Here is a 23,544-nt window from a genome sequence, read left to right on the forward strand (position 1 = left end):
TCTTTGATAATTTGACTGTTCAGAACTCCCCACAGTTTGAAACTAACACACTCGCAGTAACAGACAGCCAACATTCTATAATTAGCAGGGATTTCTTTTTTTAAACAGACAGTCCAATTCTACCCCTTCTCTCAGCTGTTAAGATATTTTGATATTCAGGAACGTTAGAATTATAATAGAGTTCTCCTAAACTGCCACCTAGGCCAGTGCCGTGTTAGGCCTTGACTAGGCCTCATCCAGGATATTTACCATTAAACCAGCAATGTCAAATTAGGCAGTGCCCCAGATTGAAGATTGACCTTGGTTGTTCACTTCATTCCAAAATGGCTCTGAGATCTATTGGGGGGCAGGTGGCATTGGGTGTCGGGGAATTGGGGAATTGGACCATGGAGGGAATGCAGCGAACAGAACCATTTCCTTCTCCCCTACCAGCTAAGCTTTTTTTAAAAAAAATAATGTTTTCTTTCTGTTCCATCTTGTGGACTATTCAAGGTTGGGATGCCGGTTCAATCAGATTGGGAATTAAAATAAAACATTTAATTTTCTTTTCGTTCATTTGTGGGATGTGGCTATCGTTGATGTGGCCGGCATTTATTGTCCAGAAATGGGTCAACCCCACATTTGCTGAGAGTCTGGAGTCACATGTCGGCCAGACCAGGATGAGGATGGTAGATTTCTAACCCTAAAGGACATTAGTGAAGCAGATGGGGTTTTCCAACAATTCAAACGGTCAACATTAGATCCTTAATTCCAGATTTTTATTGAATTCAAATTCTACCAGCTGCTGTGGCAGGATTTGAACCAGAGACTGTTCTAAAATCAGGGATTTCCCTCACAGACATTTCTTCCGCAGAAATGTGCTTAATTCAGAAAATTTGTAAAGAGAAGAATTTTTGACTTGTATATTACAAGATTTGTATGAAAATTCAAGATGTCCCAAAACAATATGTTCCACTCTATATGATTATAAGTGTTTTACTATTTACAATATGACATTCCACATCCAGGATACAAGTGCATTCTTATGATAGTGACTAAAGAAGCCAGAATATTATCCAAGCTCATCTGTGTTTAGGCAGGAGCAGGATGTGACCCAATAAAACTAACCTTTTTAACGTGACTTATTACCCAGGTACCAGACGAAACAAGGTCTGACCTCTAGCTCCCAGTTGGAGTAATACCATAGAAACCTATTTAATTAAGAGTGGACATCTTGTGGCAAAATTGCTGGCGAGTCACAGGATCTGGTTAAAGTCTATGAGAGGCCATGACGCAAGTGTTTTTTTTAAAAAAGAATTCCTGTTAAATCCGGGCTGTTCAGACAATTCAAAACAGATTGTCTGACAGATAACAAGAGGGCGTGACGACTTGCTTTTACGAAAATGCGAAAAGTGCTATGCTGTGTGTTGTACAAAGTGAAATGCCCACTTACACTGCAAAATGCAGCACTCCACACACATTGTGTGTGTCTGTCCTATTGGAATAGGAGGAGGTAGCTGTGCCATTCAGCCAGATCATATCCTTTAATTGCTTGTCGTGGCTCAGTCAGCCACCCCACCCACCGACACCCCCCACCAAATCCTGTCATTCCCAGTTTGAACCGGCTCCCCTCCCCCAGACTCACCAGATTTGGGAGGAGATGCTTACATTACCTTCTGATTCCTCACATCCGTCCCAAACAACTGCGTTTTAATTTTGATTTTCTCTTATTTTGTCTACCCTGACAACTCCCTTTGCTTGCCTTGAACACCTCTTGTTAGATCACCCCCTGGCCATACTGCAGGGAATACATTTTAGTCTGTGCCATTTGTCGTGTATTTCACCGTTGGGATAACTTTCTTGCTGAGCTCCCGCTGGGAATCTTCCTTCAGTGTGGTGCAGTTCATAAGGTGATGGCTGTACCATCTCTGCTCTGGGCTGGGGGTGGGGAGGGGGGGAGGGTTTAAAGACAATTACAGAATCATGGAAGCACTTGAGGAGGCCTTTCAGTCCATCATGTCTGCATTGACTCGTTAAATGACCATTGTTGCCCAGTGCCAATCTCCTGCTTTTAACCCCAAACCCTTTCACATTATATTCATCCAAATTACTATCTGATGCCCTTTGTTGATCCTGCCTCTATCCAGACTAGTCCTCACTATGGGGAAAATATTTCTCGTCACTTCACCCTTGCTTCTTTTTCAGATCATTTTAAATCAACGCCTCTTTGTTCTAGCTCCTCTTTACAAAAGCGGGAACACTTGCTCCCTAACTGCGCCACTGCCGTACATTGAAGACATTGTTTTACCTTCATTGGTGAGATTCTTTTCCCCTCCGTCTCTCTGCCGTAGAGACGGGCAGCCGTTCTGGATCTTCCTCGGTGGAGTGAAGCCGTGCTGTTCAAACTGAGGAAACGAAAGCAGAAATTGCTGGGAAAACTCAGCAGATCTGGAAGCATCTGTGGGAGAGAAATCAGGGTTAAAGTTTCAACACACCATCCTGTTCCCTGGTCAACATGTCCATCTCAGTCTTGCTGTAGGGCTCCAGAAAAGCTCAGCGCAAGCTGGAAGAACAGCACCTCTTCGGAACTCTACAGCCTTCTGGACTCAATATTGAGTTTAACAATTTTTTGGGCTTGAGCTTTTCCATGTCCTTACCCCAACCCCCACACCCCAGGCCTTTTATCACATGGTCTGCTATTACACACAACCCATTGTTAGCCACAAATTATCATTAATAGCTATTCACCATTCTGGCCTGATTTTTATCCAATTCTTTGTCTGTCCAACTGTTATTGGGTCATAGAGATGTACAGTATGGAAACAGACCCTTCGGTCCAACCCGTCCATGCTGACCTGATATCCCAACCCAATCTACTCCCACCTGCCAGCACCCGGCCCACATCCCTCCAAACGCTTCCTATTCATATACCCATCCAAATGCCTCTTAAATGTTGTAATTGTACCAGCCTCCACCACATCCTCTGGCAGCTCATTCCATATACGTACCACCTTCTGTGTGAAAAAGTTGCCCCTTAGATCTCTTTCATATCTTTCCCCTCTCACCCTAAACCTATGCCCTCTAGTTCTGGACTCCCGGACCCCAGGGAAAAGACTTTGTCTATTTTTCCTATCCATGTCCCTCATAATTTTGTAAACCTCTATAAAGTCACCCCTCAGCCTCCGACGCTCCAGGGAAAACAGCCCCAGCCTGTTCAGCCTCTCCTCTCTCTCTTTGGGCTCTATCTCCACCTATTGTTTACTCCTTATCTCCTTGCCCCATTATATCTGCATTAAAAACAACTTTTGCCTGGCAATTCTGAGGAAGGGTCACCGGAGACCTGAAATGTTAACTGATTTCGCTGCCCAGTTGCTGCCAGACCTGTTGAGCTTTTCCAGCAACTTCTGTTTTTGTTTTTTGATACCCAGCATCTGCAGTTTTTTTTCTGTTTTAGTGGTCTTTTTGGAATTGTTTTGAGCTGGCGTCCACACACCAGCAAGAATCCTGAGATGGCGATCAGGAACAGGCTCAGTCTTGGCTTCTGTTGACTCAGTGGGTGTCGAGATCTGTCGTGGTGAGCAGGGTGGGCCAACTCAGTGCGGCACAGCACCTGTCTCTTGTGGCATGGGGTGGAGGGGGTCTTCACAAAATGGCGACCTAGTAAGACCCAAGCGGGAATCTCACCTGGAAATTGGTTTGTACCGTTTCCAGGTGGGATTGGATGGGTGTCACCAGTAATTGGTGCAAGGACTGACTTAAACAGACTCCCGACTCTCCCTGGCTGAGTGAGGTGCCCGATGTCAATGTGGCTTTGACAGTTGAGCGATACGGCCTGACTACCAGTAACGAAATAGTGAAGACATTCTGAGAAACCTAGCAGTTGGAATGTTGTGGTCACAGCTGGCTCTGCTGATTATGATGCCTGCTGTTTCTCTCTGTGGTGGAGGAGTTGAGAGTCCCTTTGGGGGTTTTGATTCAATAGTGTGGAAGGGATTAACAGAAAACCAGCGAAGATTAGCTGTTGGACAGCGAATCCACTTCTGCTCATAGCTGGATGGGCGGCGAGCAAGAGTGCGAAAGCACCTCAGTAAGTGTGGGTGGGTGTGTTAGACTGAGTGCACGTGTGTTTCTCTTGTGAGTCTGTACAAAGGTGTTTGTGTATCCACAGCCTGAATGTTAACAAACCCCCCCCCCCACCACCACCCTGCCGAATATGACCCTGTCGAATATGGGGAGAACTGAGAAGGGTGGGCATGTGACTGCTTTGACAGATTGCAGCACCATCCTAGCATCCACCTCCCCCCCCACCCCCCCACCCCACCCCACGGGTCATTTTCCTGGATGTGGAATTGGAACAATTACCTGCTCTTGTTAAGGCTGGTGGTCTTTTAGCTTGTTCCTCCTGGTATGGGGTACTTTCTGATCAAACCCTTTCAGAGATGTGCTGGCACACCTCTGAAACCAGTGAGGCTTGAATCCAGGCCTCCTGGCTCAGAGGTGGGAACACTACCATTTCACCACACAGTGGCAGGTGGGGGTGAAGGGGGGGAATGTGTGCTCCCAAAGTGGCAGAGATTGGGCCAGCTGCCCTGGGAGGGGGTGGGGTCTGGGGTCGGCAAACCAAGAGGCCTGGAGACATTTCCTGTTCACCCACTTCAGGCCTCAGGCCTTCCTGTGGAGGGTATCCCTCCAGCAGCTGTGGCTCATGGTTAATTCCGACGTATTCAAAAGTTGCTTTTGTTTTTTATTATTTATTCTTGATTTGTAGGCATTGTTGGGTCATCATTCATTGTGTGTCAACCCCCCCCCCCGTCCAACTGCACGGAGGGCAATTGACAGTCAACCACATTGCTGTGCATCTGGAGTCACGTGTAGGCCAGACCTCAAAGTGAAAATGCAGCCTCCAGATTCTTTCAAGTTGGAGCATGTTGTTATTGGCTCTCTTTATGTCCTCCACCCCCAGCTTCAAGAGTCTATCCACGTTCTTACTGAACCTTACTTTCCAAATCTTGGAAAATCACTGTTAGGAGCCTTGTCCCAGCCTGCTATGAAGTCAGGAGAAAGTGTGTTACCTATGCACGCACATTGAAGTGCATAAGCACAGTCTGTTACATGTAGGTGTGCGTGCGCACACACACGTGCACTCGGACACAAGACTGTTTTACATGCTGTCCTGCACATTTGATCCTGGCATTGGTTCTGACCCAAACATTGTTAACTTTAGTTTGCAGTTACACATTGCATTTTATACAGACCTAACATTTAGCTTGTTCCTCCGAATACGGGGTAATTTCTAATCAATCTTTTTCAGAGATGTGGTGATATACCTCTGAAACCATTCAGGCTTGAATCTAGGTCTCCTGGGAACACTACCATTACGCCACAAGAGACCCCACTTTCAAGTATAGGCACATCTAGCCAATCTGTTCAGGGTGACACACCTCTGGTGCAGGTGGGATTTAAACCTGGGCCTCCTGGCTCTGAGGTGGGAACAGTACCGTAGGAACCACCTCCTTCAAATATGTGAATCCCCAATTCATTTAATTATCACCCAACTAATAGACAACTCACACCAGTGTCCTTGGGAAGAGAGTGCATGGTGTCTACCAGTACTCTCGATGTCTTTAGAGAGAAGTAAGTAGTGTGCTTTAACACCCCTTCCAAATCTGTTCTGATTTAGTCCCCTAGCCCCTCTCTCTCTCACCTCTGATGGCCCACATTACCCTGAATGGACTTTGGAGGTAAATTAGTCAATTGGGAAAGACTGGTGATTTACTGGTGGTAGTTAATAGATGGAAAAAAAAAACCCATGGGTGATTTGGTGATGGGGCGATAGTAACACCCAGCCTCAAGCCCAGGGGCACATGCACCAGGTGTAATCATAGCCCAGGCTAAGATTGTTTGTTCAGCACAGGCCAGTGATACAGTGAGAATCTTCCTGATCCATATTGTTCATTAACTGGGCGGTACAGTGATTAGCACTGCTGCCTCACAGCGCTGGGGACCCAGCTTTGATTCCCACCTCGGGTGACTGTCTGTGTGGAGTTTGCACATTATCCCCGTGTCTGTGGGTTTCCTCCGTGTGCTCCGGTTTCCTCCCACAGTCCAAAGATGTGCAGCTTAGGTGAATTGGCTAGACTAAGTTGCCCATAGAGTCCAGGGATGTGTAGGTTAGGTACTTTAGTCAAGGGTAAATGTAGAGTAATAGGGTAGGGAAAAGGGTCTGGGTGGGTTACTCTTTGGATGGTTGGTGTGGACCTGTTGGACCAAATGGCCTGTTTCCACACTGTAGGGATTCTATGATGGTCTGTATTTACTTTGCAATCAGCCACCAGTCAGAGCCAGTTTGATAAGGTTGGGTTTCTGTATTAGATGCCAATCTTCAGAGGGATTCCTGAGTAGTGGGGATGGTCTGAGTAACCAATGCCTCCATGCTGATGGTGTCTGGAGTTGGTAGGTCACTGATGTTCATGTGTCGGACAGACTGTTGGTCATTAGTTATCAATCTTCCTTCCCAATTTCCTCTAGCAAAACATTCTTCAATTCTTCCTCATTCTGACCAGCCATTATTCCAGGTATGTTTGAGATGCTGCGAATGGTTAGGATTTAGAAAATTTGCGAATTGCATTTTTAATAGAGCTCTACCATACCCTTTCTCTCACACACACTCTCACACAATAACTGTGTGACTTATGGGCTCTTACACGTGGCCTCACACACAATCTCTCACATGGACTCATGTGAGCTCTCCCACACAAACTTGCACACGTGCTCCCACATACGACTCTTACACATTGGCTCTCACGTGCAAGCCCTTACACATGGATTCTCACATGCAAGTTTTCGCACACCCGCTCACATACGTGGACTCTGACGTGAGTTTTCACACGTGAGTTTTAATGTGCAGTTTCTCACATGTGAGAGAGCCTGAACTCGAGGAAGCCATATTTTGTGTGCTCACTCATGCCATCAGACCCAGTCAGAGAGGCTCAATGCTGTCTCCCATTTCCAGGAGCACTGTTTATTTATCTGTTGGTTCTGGGGATGTGGATGATGTGAACAATACAGGATTTACTGACTATTCTTCATTGTCCTGTGTGACCTTAACCACAGGGTATGGGGCTAGAGTCATGTGTAGTCCAGTTTGTGTGGAAGTCCTTGCCCTCCCTGAAGGCCATTGAGTGAATAGATTGTGTAATGCTGCAATCCGCCATCTACTGTGACACTTCTTTCCAATCTGGAGCCCATTCACAAATGGCCAGATTCACAATGGGCACTGGTGGGATTAGACCCACCTGACACAATTTTCCCAGCCCCATCAAGGCAAGTTTGACCTTGGGATTTGGAGTAAAGTTGGAAAATCTTGAGGCACCTTCTAGAGGGACATTGACGATTCCAGGTTCTCCAGCTAGCAGAGGGGCTCCCCTTTTGAAGGTGAAATGAGTGTGCGTGTACAGGTGTGTAGGGAGGGGTTTTTACACTGGGCCTCACTACCCCCCAGCCTACCAGAGGTTGAGATGATAGGCTGGGGGGGGTAGTGAGGCCCAGTGTAAAAACCCCTACCTACACACCTGTACACGCACACTCATTTGCACACGCATGTGCACGCACACACACATCGGGTTCATCTTCCACAATGATGACCAACTGTGTCCAAATTTTCAACTCTGTTTTAATTGTTTGGAGACTTGCTTTATCTTGAGGCAGCTTCTGTTCTTCAGCCTGCAATGGCATCTCCCCCCTCTGGGTGCAGGTACTGGCTGAGGATCAGAGCGGATGACTTAGACCTCCCACTTCCCTGGTCCATCTGCCTTCCTTCAGTGGAATCGATTTCTGTGATCTCCTCTCATTGAGACACCTTTCAATTTCAGGCTCCTGTGGGTTGTGTAAAATCCTGCCCACAATTCCCATGTTGCTTGTCCAGTTCTGCTTGAATGAATTTAATATGCTGTCCTGTTTATTAACTTTCTGGGCAACCACCCCACCCCATTCGGCTCAGCAGTTAGCACTGCTGCCTCACAGCGTCAGGGACCCGGGTTCGATTCCAGCCTCTGACAACTATCTATGTGGGGTTTGCACGTTCTCCCCGTGTCTGTGTGAGTTTCCTCCGGGTGCTCCAGTTTCCTCCCACAGCCCAAAGGCGTGCAGGTTAGGTGAATTGGTCATGCTAAATTGTCCATAGGGTTCAGGGATATGTAGATTAGGTACATTAGTCAGGGATAAATATAGAGTAATAGGGTAGGGGTGCGATACTCTTCAGAGGGTCATTGTGGAGCCGTTAAGCCACATGACCTGTTTCCACACTGTAGGGGTCCTATGACACTTCTCAACTCCTGAATGCAGTTTTGTCTTTTTGAAGAATTTCCACCTTATTGGCAATCTCAAAGCAAGAGTCAGAGAAATTGAACAGTGCCCAGGAGCAAGGATTTTGACTTTGGGACTGCGGCAATGTATTTAGGAAAAATGGGGAGACAGGTTGCTATGGACCCGTGCAACTAATCTGAGTTACAGAATTGTACAGCACAGAGACAGGCCCTTGGGTCCAACTCATCATGCTGACCAGATATCCTAGGTTAATACTTTAATTTTGCTTTTCTTCCCCTGATGAAGTTCCAACTTAGAGTGGAGGATTCACTTGCAAGGTTCATACTCATTGCCTTGGTGATGTGAGAGATGGTAGTGGGCCAATGTTTTGAACCACCTTGATGGGCCAGAGGGTGTCCAACTGCACCGGTTAAACCAAACTGCTGTGGCCCTGGGGTCACACATGGGCCCAAACTGGTTAGGGTCCCCCGCACCCAAAAAGAAAGATGGTTTCTTTATGACAAGCTTCATTTCACTGATGCCGGCTTTTATGTTTTGTGAAAACTAGATTCTTTAAACTGAATGCAAATTCTCTGGAACATAAGATCTCGGAGCAGAACTAGCCCATCTGGCCTATTGGATCCATTCCACCAATCAGACTGAAAATGTTAACTCTGTTCCTCTCTCCACGGTTTCTGACAGACCTGCTGTGTTTCTCCAGTAATTTCTGTTTCTATTTCTATATGAAGGTGACCATACCTTGGCGGGGTAATGTGTCCCAGGACAATCAGTGCCTCCGATGAAGCCCCGAATTCATGAGTATTGGTGGATGAATGCCCCCAGTGCAATTTTGTGTGAATAACCCTCCACCTTTTTTTGGTTGCATCTCATGTATGTCTGTACCCACACCCTGCGACTCTGAGACTGATCAATGAAAAGGAATTCGGGACTGCCAATTAGATGGGGATCTGTTAATGAGTCAGTGAAATGGTGACAGTGTTTATTTCCTTGCTGCGTTGCTTGGATCAGATTTGCTTTGGTTTGGACCAATGAAATGACAGAATGGTCGGGTCATATGATGGCTAATTGGGTCACTGTGTTTACAGTGAGCTGAGAAATAGCCAAACATTCATGGTGGAAGGAGGTTTGGTGGTGTTATTGACATGAGCCCAGGAAACAATTGACATTCAGACTGCATTAGTATATTTCAGTGTCTGTTTCTCTGACTGGTAATCCAGGGTTCAGTACCTCCGCCTCACTCTGTTCTCTGGGAATTGTACCAGTCTGAGGCTAAACATGGCACCTTTTATGCATATGGGATTATTAAACGTTGCTGAAAAAGCAGAACCATTTTATTCTTGCCTTCGAGAAACTGGTGGTAGGCTGCCTTCTTGAACCAATGCAGTCATGGGATCCAGGGAGAGCCATAGTGCTGTTAGGGTGAGAGTTGCAGGAATTTGAACCAGCAAGAGTGAAGGAACAGTGATGTACTTCCAAGTCAGCTGTTGGTAGTATTCCCTTTATCTGATCCCCTTAAGCTCCTAGTGTTAGAGAGAGTTCAGGTTTAGGAGGAGGTGTTGAGTGTTGGGTAGTTTCTGCAGTGCATCTTGTTGATGGTAGATACTGCAGCTACTGTGCAACATGGTGTAGGGAGTAAATATTGAACATGGTAGATTGGACACAGTCAAGCAGTGCTGCTTTGTCCTGGATGGTGTCAAGTGTTTTGATTATTGTTGGAGCTGCTCCCATCCAGGCAAGTGGGGAGTATCCCATCACACACCTGACTTGTGCCTTGTCCACGAGTGCTTGGCCCCTGACCTCCATTTGTAGTTACAATATTTGTGTCTGGACCAGTTTAGTTTCTGGTCAATTCTTTGCAAACAAAGGGAATTTCTTCAAACCTTTTCCCTTTGCTTTGCATTACCTGGGAGCTTGAGGGAGCCTATAGTTCTCAGTTACTTTCTCCATGACAATGCCTTGACCAATCAGAGTGAATTTGCCAACCAATCAACACATTTTTCTCCTGATGTGTAGGTTATTGTTGGTTTGAAATTTGGGATTCTTACATTTGTCCTGAAGAGCGCACGAGAAAAAGCTTCATCAATACATCTCTCTTTTCAGCCTCTTACCTTCCTTCTGAGTGACCAAGTGAATATTTATACAGTGTTTTGTGTCTGTCCTGAATGTCACATAGAACAGTCTAGCATCGAAAAAGCTCTTTGGCCCACCATGTCTGTGGTAACTATGATCCCATTTTAAACTAATCCCATCAATTTGCACATGGTCAATATTGTCTATTCCTGTCTATTCACGTGTCTGTCTAAATGCCTCTTAAACGTTGCTAATGCATCTGCTTCTACCACCACCCCTGGCAGTGCATTCCAGGCACCAGGCACCCTCTGTGTTTAAAAAAAAACTTGACTTGCACATCTCCTTTAAATTCCCCATCCCCGCCCTGCGAAAACGATTCCGACTATCCACCCTATCCATGCCTCTCAATTTTATAGACCTCAATCAGGTCACCCTTCAGCACTCTTGCGAAAACAATCCAGTTTGACCAATCTCTCCTGATAGCTAATCCATTCCAATCCAGGCAGTATCCTGGTAAACCTCTTCTGCATTCTTTCCAAAGCCTTCACATCTTTTCTATAGGATGGTGGCCAGAACAGCACACTGTACTCCAAAAGCAGCCTAACTAAAGCTTTACACAGCTGTAAAATGACTTGGCAGCTTTTATACTCTGTTCCCTGACCAATAAAGACAAGTGTGCCGTACACTTTCTTTACCACCTTTATCTACTAGTGTTGCTATTTTCAGGGAGCAATGGACTTGCACCCCAACATCCCTCTGTATGTCATCGCTCCTAAGGGTCCTGCTATGTACGTTCTTCTTGCATTTGACCACCCAAAATGCATCACCTCACACTTGGCTGGATTAAACTCCACCCGCCATTTCTCTGCCCAACTTTCCAGCTGATCTATATCCTGCTGCTTCCTTTGACAACCTTCCTCACTATCCACACCTCCACCAATTTCCATGTCATCTCCAAGCCTTCTAATCAGACTCTTTCCGTGCTGTACATCTCTGACTCTAATCAGACCACCTATATTTTCATACAATTCATTTGTATAGGTTACAAATTACACAGGCCCCAGCACTGATCCTTGTAGAACAGCAGTGGTCACAGGCCTGCAGTCAGAAAAACACCCCTCCACAGTTACTTTCTCTTCTCTGACCCAGCCAATTTTCTATCCAACTTACCAACTGGATTTCATGTGACTTTATCTTCTGGATCAGCCTACCTAGAGGGACTTGTCTCTTGTGTTGGTTCAGGAAGTATACATCGTGTGTACATTCATCGCGTCCAAAATGAGATTTTAATTCAGCTCCAACATCCCTTACTTTGAACAGAAAACAGTGCTCCAATCTCTCTGCTTTGACTTTGAATATCCCTTGCCCTGACTGTCCAGATAAGAGTCATAGAGATGTACAGCTCAGAAACAGACCCTTCGGTCCAACTAGTCCATGCTGACCAGATGTTCTAATTAATCTAGTTCCGTTTGCCAGCATTTGGCCCATATCCCTCTAAATCCTTCCTATTCGCATACCCATCCAGATGCCTTTTAAATCCTGTAATTGTACCAGCCTCCACCATTTCTTCTGGCAGCTCATTCCATACACACACCACCCTCTGTGTGGAAAACGTTGTCCCTTAGGTTCCATTTACATTTTCGCCCCCTAACCTTAAACCTATGCCCTCTACATTTGGTCTTCCCTACCCTAGGGGCAAAAAAACCATGAGGGGCATGGATAGAGTGAATAGTCATGATGTTATAAACCTCTATAAGATCACCCCTCAGCCTCCGACGTTCCAGGGAAAACAGCCCCAGCCTGTTCAGCCTCTCCCTATAGCTCAAACCCTCCAACCCTGGCAATGTTCTTGTAAGTCATTTCTAAACCCTCTCAAGTTTCACAACATCCTTTCTCTAGCAGGGAGTCATTGGAGGAATCTCTGCCGCTCCCTTGACTTGACTCTGCCTTTCCACAGCAATGCGATAACTGACGAAACCTGAACTGCCGTCAGTCAGGAGGAGATGGTTTGTTGTCGGGGGACTCCCTGAACTAATTCCACACGTTCTCACATGCGATGCCCACAAACAGAATCCGTAATGAGTCCCTTGCACATTGCTGTCATCCATCACAGGCACAGCCTCAGAGGACCCTGAGCAACCCGCCGGAGAAATTTAAACTGCATTAAGCAAATTTTCAATATTCCTGTTCTGTAGCTAAGGGGGAGAAAAATGATTGTCCTTGTTTCAGTTGGCAGCAGCTGGTGTACATTAAAGATGAGATAAGCTCATTATACTAAGATTTTCAAATCTGGAAAATGTTACATTAAGGGGAGATCCGTACGGTCCTGGGTTCTTGTGCTGCTCATGACATGGGTTCTGCTGTTTAATTTTTTTAAAAATGCAGTAGCAGTGACCTGCATTTATATAGTGCCAGGCGATTTCACATGATTTTAGTTTGAAGTCATTTCTGCATTGACATTGTGCTTGCTCATCAAAATAAGTGAACCAACCAGCCTATATTTCTGCTCCCTCTCCAAGCTGACACGATGGCTCAGTGGTTAGCACTGCTGTTTCACAGCACCAGAGTCCCAGGTTTGATTCTAGCCTCGGTGACTGTCTGTTGGCGTTTACACATTCTCCCCGTGTCTGTGTGGTTTTCCTCCAGGTGCTCCAGTTTCCTTCCACGGTCCAAAGATGTGCAGGTCAGGTGAATTGACCGTGCTAAATTGCCCATAATGCTAGGTGCATTAGTCTGAGGGAAATGGGTCTGGGTGGGTCCTTCTTCGGAGGGTCAGTGTGGACTTGTTGGGCCAAAGGGCCTGCTTCCACACCGTAGGTAATCTAACGTCCCCATTTTTGTCTGCTGCTGAAACCCCTTTCTGGGCTGTCACTAAGTGCAATTCTGGTCACCCTGCTATGGGAAGGATGCTATTAAACTGTAAAAGGTGCAAAAACAATTAACCAGGAATGTCACTGAAATTGGAATGTTTGAGTTATAAGGAGAGGCTAGATCGGCCGGGATGGTTTTTTTCAGTGGAGCATAGGAGGCTGAGGGCTGACCTTAGAGAGGTTTATAATTTCATGAGGGACATAAGATAGGGTGAATAGACAAGGCTCTTCCCCCTGGGTAAGGAAATCCAAATCTAGAGGGCAGAAATTTAAAGTGAGAGGAGAAAGATTTAAAAGAGAACGGAGGGGTAACTTTTTCATATAGAGGGTGATGTGTGTATGGAACGAGGAAGTAGATGAGGTGGGTACAATTATGACATTTAAAAGATATTTGGATAGATCCTGTGGGGCTGGTTTATATCAGACAGGGGGAGATTGCTGTCAGTGACTGTGGGTCTGGTTTATATCCTGCATGGACAGGAAAGGTTTAGAGGGGTGTGGCCAAATGCAGGTGAATGGGACCAATTCAGTTTAGGAAACCTGGTTGGGATGGAAGAGTTGGGCTGAAGGGGTCCATTTCCAATGCCGTATGGTTTCTATGATCTGTCCGTTCCAATCATATACTGGCACCTTCCTTGGTCCCATCCAAAACTCTGCGCTGAATCCAGTTACGTGCCAAGTTCTGTTTGCGAGTGACCCTGTTGAACGATGACCCGTCTGACAACGCCTCAGTTTTAAAACTCTCATCCCTGATGTCTGACCCCTCACTCCCTTCCCCAAAACCTCGGCAACTTCCTCCAGACTTACAACCCTCTTGAAATCTCCATATTCCCCCCAGTTCCACCCTTAGCACATCCACGATTTTAATCATCCCAACATTAACCGGTTGTGCCTTCAGATATCCGGGCACAAAAAATCCACACTTCCTTTCCCAAGGTGCTCCTCTTCTCCACCTCCTTTGGACCACTCCGTCGAACATCTGACCGAGCTTTGGGTCACCTGTCCTATTGCTTCCTCTTGCAGTCTGGTGTGAAATTGTTGTTTCGTAATTCTCCTCATTAGCAGGATGTTTTGCTACCTCAAGGCACTATATAAATGCAACTGTTGTTGGTGTCCTCATCAGGTTAAAATTGGAACCATGCCACAAGTAGGGTTTTGACACTTGCTTCCTTCCACCACTACATACCGAGTAAAACAGACCAAGACCTTTCCAGGAAACCACTATATTAATGCAGCTACTCACTGTCACTGCCTCTACTACAGTCAGGAAACCAACAGCAGAACCAAACATTACCTCCTTTACCTGTCCGTCACATATGGTCCATTTAGATTAGATTACTTACAGTGTGGAAACAGGTCCTTCGGCCCAACAAGTCCACACAAACCCTCCGAAGAGCAACCCACCCAGACCCATTTACCTCTTCATCTAACACTATGGGTAATTTAGCACGGCCAATTCACCTAACCTGCACATCTTTGGACTGTGGGAGGAAACCGGAGCACCTGGAGGAAACCCACACAGACACTGGGAGAATGTGCAAACTCCACACAGACAGTCGCCTGAGGTGGGATTTGAACCCAGGTCTCTGGCGCTGTGAGGCAGCAGTGCTAACCACTGTGCCACCGTGCCGCCCATAGAGTCATAGAGATGCACAGCATGGAAGCAGACCCTTTGGTCCAATGTGTCCATGCCACCCAGATATCCAAAATTAATCCAGTCCCCCTATTTGCCAGCATTTGGCCCATATCCCTCTAAGTCGAGAGTGTGGTGCTGGAAAAGCACAGTCGGTCAGGCAGCATCCAAGCAGCAGGAGAATCGGTGTTTTGGGCATAAGCTCTTCATTAGGAATATCCCTCTAAATCCTTCCTATTCATGTAACCATTCCAAATGCCATTTTAGTGTTGTAATTGTACCAGCCTCCACCACTTCCTCTGGCAGCTCATTCCATACACACAGTACCCTCTGTGTGAAAACGTTGCCCATTATGTACCTTTTTAAATCTTTCCCCTCTCCCTTAAACCTATGCTCTGTAGTTTTGGACTCCCCTACCCTGGGGAAAAGACCTTATCTATTTACCCTATCCATGCCCTTCATGATTTTATAAACTTCTATAAGGTCACTCCTCAGCCTACAACGCTCCAGGGAAAATAACCCCAGTCTACTCAGCCTCTCCCTATAGCTCAAGCCCTCAAATCCTGGCAACATCCTTTTGTAAATCTTTTCTGAACCTTTTCAAGTCTCACAATGTCTTTTCTATAGCTGGGAGACCAGAATTGCGCATACTGTTCCAAAAGTGGCCTAACATGACTTCCAACTACAGCCGCAACATGACTTTCCAACTCCTAGACTCCGTGCATTGACCAAGAAAGGAAATCTACCAAACGCCTTCTTCACTATCCTATCTACTTGAGACTCCACTTTCAAGGAACATTGAACCTGCACTCCAAGGTCTCTTTGTTCAGCAACACTTCCCAGGACCTTAACATTAAGTGTATAAGTCCTGCCGTGATTTTCCCCACCAAAATGTAGCACCTCACATTTATCTGGACTAAACTCCATCTGCCACTCCTCAGCGCCAATGTGATCAAGATCCTGTTGTACACTAAGGTTTGTTTATTTTTTAGCAACCAACCTAGTGATGATGTTACTTAGAACATAGAACATAGAACATACTTTGAAGCTTTTCCAGGCTAATTGTCTCCTGTTGCACTGGGTTAACAAAAGTCTGCATTTATGTAATGCATTTCACAACTTTGCAACTGACTGATTTTGTAGGGAGCAAGGCAGCCAATTTACACACAGTAAACTTGCACAAAGAGCAACGCGATAATAATCAGATCATCTGAATTAGCGATTTCTGGTTGACAGAAAATTATTGGCCAGGATATAGGGAGTTCCCTTGTGTTTGTTTTCAAAAGAAGTGCAATTACACATCTTTAACAGAACAGGAGGAGGCCATTCAGCCCAGCAGGTCCATGACAGCGTCTGGCACATCCCCCTAAAGAAGGAGCAGTTGGGATTTTCTGTTTATAATGTCACCCAAAAGACCATATTTTTATAGTGCAAGGCTCCATTGGCACGTCACTGGAGTATTGGGTGTAGAGTTACTGCTCAAGTCTGCAAATCAAGCCACTGGTTTTATTTGCCTAAGCTGTGTAGCTGAAGAGAAACACTGCAGAGCAGACATTGAGCCATGCTCTGTTTTCCTGACCCTGTCTGGAAAGGAGTGAGTCAGCCTCCCTGCGCAGGGAGCGTCAGCCTGGGCAAGTCCTCCAGATCCAGCTGGATGTCAGAGCTGAAAAATGTGTTGCCGGAAAAGCGCAGCAGGTCAGGCAGCATCCAAGGAGCAGGGGAATCGACATTTCGGGCATAAGAAGGGCTTATGCCCGAAACGTCGATTCTCCTGCTCCTTGGATGCTGCCTGACCTGCTGCGCTTTTCCAGCAATACATTTTTCAGCTCTGATCTACAGCATCTGCAGTCCTCACCTTCTCCCAGCTGGATGTCAGTAGAACCACAGGCTCAGATCTTTGATGGCCTGCACAGACACGATGGACTGAAGGGCCTTTCTCTGTGCTGCTAAAACCTCCTCCTGAAGTCAAATAATCTTCAGGCACACCAAGCCCAGGCATGAAGTATCTGAAGAGATGGAATGTGGAGAGTGATAGTACAAGAAAGACAGCATAGGTATGATGGGTCAAATGGCCTTTTTTTAAAATTCACTCGGGAAGTGGGCTTCTCTGGCTAATTGTCCAGAGAGCAGTTCGTAGTCAATCATATTGCTGTGGGTCTGGAGTCACATATAGGCCAGACCAGGTAAGAATGACAGATGTTCTTTCCCCAAAGGGCATTAGAGAACCAGGTGGATTGTTCACTGACAATTGTCCATAGTTCTGGGTGTAGTTTTGCTCGCTAAGCTGGAAGGTTCGTTTTCAGAAGTTTCGTCATCATACTAAGTAACATCATCAGTGAGCCTCCGGATGAAGCACTGGTGGAATGGCATAGGATTCCTTGGGTTGGTGATGTCATTTCCTGTGGTGACATCATTTCTTGTGTTGTTGTCATTTCCTATTCTTTTTCTCAGGGGGTGGTAAATGGGATCCAAGTCAATGTGTTTGCTGATAGAGTTCCAGTTGGAGTGCCATGCTTCTAGGAATTCTCGCATATGTCTCTGTTTGGCTTATCCTAGGATGGATGTGTTGTCCCAGTCGAGAAAAAGAACAGGCTAGCACTGCAGCCTCACAGTGCCAGGGCCCTAGGTTCGATTCTAGCCTCTGTCAACTGTCTGTGTGGAGTTTGCTCATTCTCCCCGTGTCTGAGTGGGTTTCCTCCGGGTGCTCCGATTTCCTCCCACAATCCAAAGATCTGCAGGCCAGGTGAATTGGCCGTGCTAAATTGCCCATAGTACTAGGTGCATTAGTCAGAGGGAAACAGGTCTGGGTGGGTTACTCTTCAAAGGGTCGATGTGCACTTGTTGGGCCAAATGGCCTGTTTCTACACTGTTGCGAATCTAATTAGTTGAGTTTCTAATGAATAGTCTAGCAAGAGTTCTACTGGGTCATTGCCTCCCCTGCACTGGGGAGATGTTGTGAATGACACGAGGGGGCATCACCAGGTAAGCGTAATGAAGGGGAAAGAACTACAATGTGATGTGCAAAATTGTCTCAGCTGTGTCAATGATTTTACTCATCTCAAACATTGAGGTCTGAAGAAAACCCTCTATTTTTTTGTTGTGATTCTAGTCAACGGAGAGAAGACGCGTTCCGCAATGCCGGGGTCACCAGTGGATGTGAAAGTGCAGTCTCGAGCCACACCCCCGACCATGCCTCCACCACCTCCGTCTGGAAACCAAGGGAATTCTCGGCCAAACTCCTTCACCCCGACCTCACGTGGGTTACGTTTCTTACATTCGATTTCCTGTTGTTCTGGGGTCTATTATATCGTTCATCTGCGTGCTTTGCTTAAACCCTAGATAAGACAGAACAAGTTTAAATCGATGAGGGCAGAATAGCAGGAATAACAATTCTCTGCAACTTTAACTAGTGCACAGCTCCTGTATTTCTATAAGAGAGAACATTTAAAACTCAAGCCAGTAAAATCCCTTCCCCTGTTCATCAACATTCATTGCGAGGTATAACTGCATGGGTGGCACAATGGCTTACTGGCCTCACAGTGCCAGGGACCCTGGTTTGATCCCACCCTTGGGTGACTGTCCATGTGGAGTTCGCACTTTCTCCCCTTATCTGTGTGCGTTTCCTCCGACGATGTCCAGGTTAGGTGGATGGGCAATGCTAAATTGCCCCATTGTCCAAGGACGGATTAGTCATTGGAAATGAAGGGTTACTGGGACAGGTCTTGGTAGGACCCTCTTCAGAGGGTCCATGGCCTGCTCCCACACTGTAGGGATTCATTGATTTAAAGGAAACTCTCAAGTGATTTTGAAATAGTTTTTTGTTTTTTACCTCTGTACCCATGTCTCCCATTTCAACTTTGTCCATCATGCTTTTGTTCAGAGCTCCTCAGAACAAGGGTTGGGAGAGAGTGGGCTTGCGGTAATATCACTGGGCTAGTAATTCTGAGCCTGAGGCTAATCCTCTGGAGATGCAGGTTCAAATTCTACTGTGCCACCAGCTTAACATTTCAGAAAGAAAGTTGGCCTCATGGAGTGGGGCCTCCTGACCCGAGAGTTGTGACTCTGTGGAGTGATGAGGTGGAATTATGCAGTTACAAACTCTGTTTGGCAATTTTCAGCAGCAGGACGGAGCTCCATCTGACAGCAGTGGGGTCTCCTCAAGCTCCTGTCATTTATTGAATTGCTGGTGCAGCCCACCTGATCAACCTTTAAGGCCCAACTCCTGCTGCGGATAAAGTAAATGCTTTTTTAATATAAATTTGAAAACCCCACAGTTTAAAGAACTTCGTGCCCTCGCGACCCTCATCTGGGCAATGTGTAAGTGGAACCCGAAAATACCGTAACACTCCACCAGAGGGATTCCTGACCAATCTGTTCGCCGGGATTATTGAGTTGGTTGGAGTTGAAGCTAGACCGTTGGGGATAGTTAAACTGTCACGACAACATAAGAGCCCCGGCACGTTTGAATAGATTAGATTACTTACAGTGTGGAAACAGGCCCTTCGGCCCAACAAGTCCACACCGCCCCGCCGAAGCGCAACCCACCCATACCCCTACATCTGCCCCTTACCTAACACTACGGACAATTTAGCATGGCCAATTCACCTGCCCTGCACATCTTTGGACTGTGGGAGGAAACCGGAGCACCCGGAGGAAACCCACGCAGACACAGGGAGAATGTGCAAACTCCACACAGTGAGTCGCCTGAGGCGGGAATTGAACCAGGGTCTCTGGCGCTGTGAGGCAGCAGTGCTAACCACTGTGCCACCGTGCCGCCCACAAATAGATATCATCTAGGTAAACAGCAAAGTTGTTACTCACTTGAGGGGAGGTGGGGGATGTAAACGTGGGCCTCTTGGCTCAGAGACCACTGTGCCACAAGATCCCTGTTTATTTTCAAAGGATTGAGTTAAAATATTGAAAGCCATGAGGTGTAGGGACAACCCGTCAAGTCTGTTTTGCTATGCAATGAGGTGAAAATGGCAATGACTTCCTTCAGGAGTCTTAACAAGGTTTTCTTTCTTCAACCACCCCCCCCCCCCCCCCCCTCCCCCCCCATACACAGTGCCGAATGGCGTTGACCACTCTCCACCTGCCCTGAACGGCGTGCCATCCCCACCTCAACGCTTCAGCAATGGTCCTTCGTCCTCTCTCGCCAGTCAGCAGCTCCCTGCCACCTGTGGTGCCCGCCAGCTCAGCAAACTGAAGCGCTTTCTGACCACCCTGCAGCAATTTGGCAACGACATCTCACCGGAGATCGGGGAGCGAGTCCGCAGCCTTGTCCTGGCACTGGTGGTGAGTTACAGTCTCATCCGGAGGCTCGTGAGAGCGAGGGAGGCAACTGCCATGTTGAGAGTTAGCCATTCAGCCCCTCTGCAACCTAGTCTGCCGTTTAGACCATAAGACCATAAGACATAGGAGTGGAAGTAAGACCATTCGGCCCATCGAGTCCACTCCGCCATTCAATCATGGCTGATGCGCATGTTTAGTTTGTTTGTGACTGACCATCTTGGTTCCACAACACTCTTCACATCCTTCCTCAAGAAAAACTTGTGCAGGTCACAGGTAAAGGTGTTAGTTCGAAAGATGGAGTTTGAAGGTGAAACTCTGAACTTGTTCACCTGCTTTTTGCAACTTTTCCATTTTATAAAGAAACAGCTCGCTATGGAATTATATTAAAAAAACCCACAGCAATAACAGAGCATTCAACTCTACCTTCCTTCATTACAAGCAGCAGCTCTGACTCAATATTCCTTTCCTTTTGATCACTTAATTAATCTAATCTTGAATGTTGACATGCACTCTGCCCGAATGACTAATTCTAACTGCCTTCCACAGCCTCCCAGTCCTTCATGTGAAAAAGTTCCCATATTCCCTGAGTTAAATACATCTTTATATCAATTGCCTCAACCTCTAAACTCTTAAACCACTGAAAACTACCCTGTCCTGATCTTTCGTCATTTTAAAGAGCTCCTTTCTGAACTCCTCTGTTCAAAGTAAATTATCCCTAATTTGTTAAGCTCATTTCTCTACGCTTGTATTGCCAAGAATGAACCTTCCCACATCATGTGGCACTCTTGTGGCCGGGAGTCAGCTCGCTCAGTTTGCAGGATAGCTGCTGTCTGACGCAGAGTGACACCAATAGTGCAGGTTCACTTCCTGCACTGGCTGAGATGACCATGAAGTTCCCTTCTTTGCAAATGTGCCTTTGTCTGAAGTATGGATACACTTGCCACCAGTCTTCTTGTCTTTACTGAGAGACCAGGCCTGTGTTCCTGTGGGTCACTGACAACTTTGCAGCATCCCAGTGAATCAACCGCACACCATGTCAATTGCTTCTTGAGTGTGATACCCCGAATGTACACCCGACTTTAACTGTGGGTTTAGACTCATTGTTCCATCTGCTTTTGTATTTATAGCTTGTGTCATAACACCGTATAATTCTATTAGTTTGGTTTTTGGGTTTCTACACTGGCAGTGCTGCTATCCATGTTATAGAGTACGGAAACAGACCTTTTGGTCCAACCACTCCATGCCAACTATAATCCCAAACTAAATTAGTCCTATCTGCTTGTGCTTGGCCCATATCCTTCCAAACATTTCTGATTCATGTACTTACCCAAGTGTCTTTTATACATTGTAAATGTACCCACATCCACCACTTCCTCTGTCAGTTCATTCCTCACACGAACTACTCTCTGTGTAGAAAACATTGCCCCTCACATTTTATTTAAGCTTCCCCTCTCACCTTAAAAGTATGCCCTAAGTCTTGAAATCTCTCACCTTATGGAAACAACACCTGCCATTCACCATATCTATACCCCTTCATGGTTTTATAAACCTCAAAGGTCACCCCTCAACCTCCTACACTCCAGGGAAAAAAGTGAAATCCAGCCTCTCCTTATAAGTCAAACTCCATTCTCATGTTGTACAACTCTGCTTTCCCTCTGTTTCTCCATAACACCCTATCTTTTCTCCCCTTTCCGCACTTTTCTCAATAACCCATTATTGTCTAATTCTTTGGAATAGTTCCTTGTTTGATAGGTATCCCCTTGCAAATTCCTTCCTGCCTAACCCTAGACAGTTACCCTGAAATCAGAGTGGGATTTGCATTATTGTTCTGATATGGCCTCCTTAATTGATTAAAATTTTAATCTACCAATAATTACTTCAGAATTCTCTTGTCAAAGCAGCACACTTTGGGATGGAGAGATCTAAAACTGGCCTGACATGTTCCGAGGGATCTGTTGTCACTTATCAAGGCCCCAAAGGCACTTTGTACTTCAGTGGCCCTCTGCTAAGCCTCAGGAGAGAGGAGGGACAGACAATGGGTCAGGAGTTAGGATCGGCTGGTGCAGGAAGGTAGGACGGTGAGAAATCTCGGAGTAGGTGTCCAGGAGGAATGCCCGTGTTCGCCTTGAAAAGGATTTGTTCTGCTCATGGCAGCTCAACTTCTTCCCTTAGAGTTCGGCCCAATCGTCAACATCACCAGGGGGGCTAAGAGCTGTTTTAGGTGCACTGTACAAATTTAGGGTTAAGGACAATGCCTGTGTAGATTGGGTACAAGCCATCTCACCACTGACTTGCTCTGCTTTGGGTCTTCCTAATGGCTAAAAACACAGGCCAATGACTAGCTTAAAGTCTTTGTTCTACGCTGCCCACTGTGAATTGAGTTATGGTGAGGTCATGAGTAACAGAGCAAAGCCCCAAATTCAGCACGTATTAAGAAAACTTCAATTCACAACAGCTATCACCTTGTGGTGTCCGAGCAATGTCACAGTGAGGCATTGGTGGGGACTGGCGCACTTTGATCAAGTGACCTTGACTCTGTCACTGGGCTCTGCTGTGCTAGATTTGGGCTGCTTAATCCCTTCACTGCCTACAAAGGTTATAGAAAATGCTCTGTTACAAGCTGTGACAGTTTAGTGAACAGAAAACTAAATTGTGTCAATTTGTATTGTGCCTAAGTGGATACATTTTGGTCCATTTTTGTGTCCTGCTTACTGTGTTTTGAAGAGAGTCTCTTTATATCTGGCCCTATGATGTTACATAAGATATAACTTACACATCTATTTTTATATTGACTGATGCTTCATGTACTTTCTGAGCTGCTTCTGGATAGAATGGACACATTGGCAATCACATTGAACAATCGACAGTGAAGGTACAATCATCATCATTGTCATAGGGTCAAATGAAACTTCCCTTAAATTATCCTCTCATTATTTATACCAAGTTGGTGTTTTTCATCAATGAGGTCAAATCTAGTTGATTTAAACATGACAGCATTATTGTTCTGACCAGTGTGGATATGGCCTCCTTAGTTGATTGAAACTTTACTTAGTCTACCAATAATTACTTCAGAATTCTCTTACGCCTAGGGAACACACAACTGATTAACCTGAGTCTACCCTGATGTTGTTTGTGACTAACGTTATTTTGCTAGTTGTTTATTATTGTAACTCAGCGTGAGTATGCCTGCTGACATTCAAAGTTTTTTCTCAATCTTTACACAAGGAAATTGATTTTTGAGCGAGTGAATCTTATTTTGTGTTACTCGTGTGATTTCAGTCAAGTTGGTGATATAGGTTTGGGGTGTTATGGAATATTGCATCTGGCTCTTTTTGTGGTTACACTTCATTGTTGGGAATTAATAAGAGTTCCTGA

At 45.9% G+C, this 23,544-nt stretch overlaps 1 protein-coding gene across 9 annotated transcripts in view; it reads left to right on the plus strand.

Moving 5' to 3' along the window:
* Window positions 1-23,544, plus strand: part of LOC140462871 (protein CBFA2T2-like) — a 171,811-nt gene that overhangs the window by 109,942 nt on the left and 38,325 nt on the right. For all 9 annotated transcript variants that reach the window (XR_011954550.1, XM_072556281.1, XM_072556278.1 and 6 more), the window contains 2 exons: window positions 17,987-18,133; window positions 19,943-20,172. Coding sequence is in view for 8 of the 9 variants with exons in the window: in XM_072556281.1 (XP_072412382.1) it covers window positions 17,987-18,133; window positions 19,943-20,172 (377 nt within the window). In the remaining variant the exon portion in view is untranslated. The remainder of the gene's footprint in view (window positions 1-17,986; window positions 18,134-19,942; window positions 20,173-23,544) is intronic.

Source organism: Chiloscyllium punctatum, chromosome 37 (assembly GCF_047496795.1).
Source record: "Chiloscyllium punctatum isolate Juve2018m chromosome 37, sChiPun1.3, whole genome shotgun sequence".
Taxonomy (NCBI): Eukaryota; Metazoa; Chordata; class Chondrichthyes; order Orectolobiformes; family Hemiscylliidae; genus Chiloscyllium; species Chiloscyllium punctatum.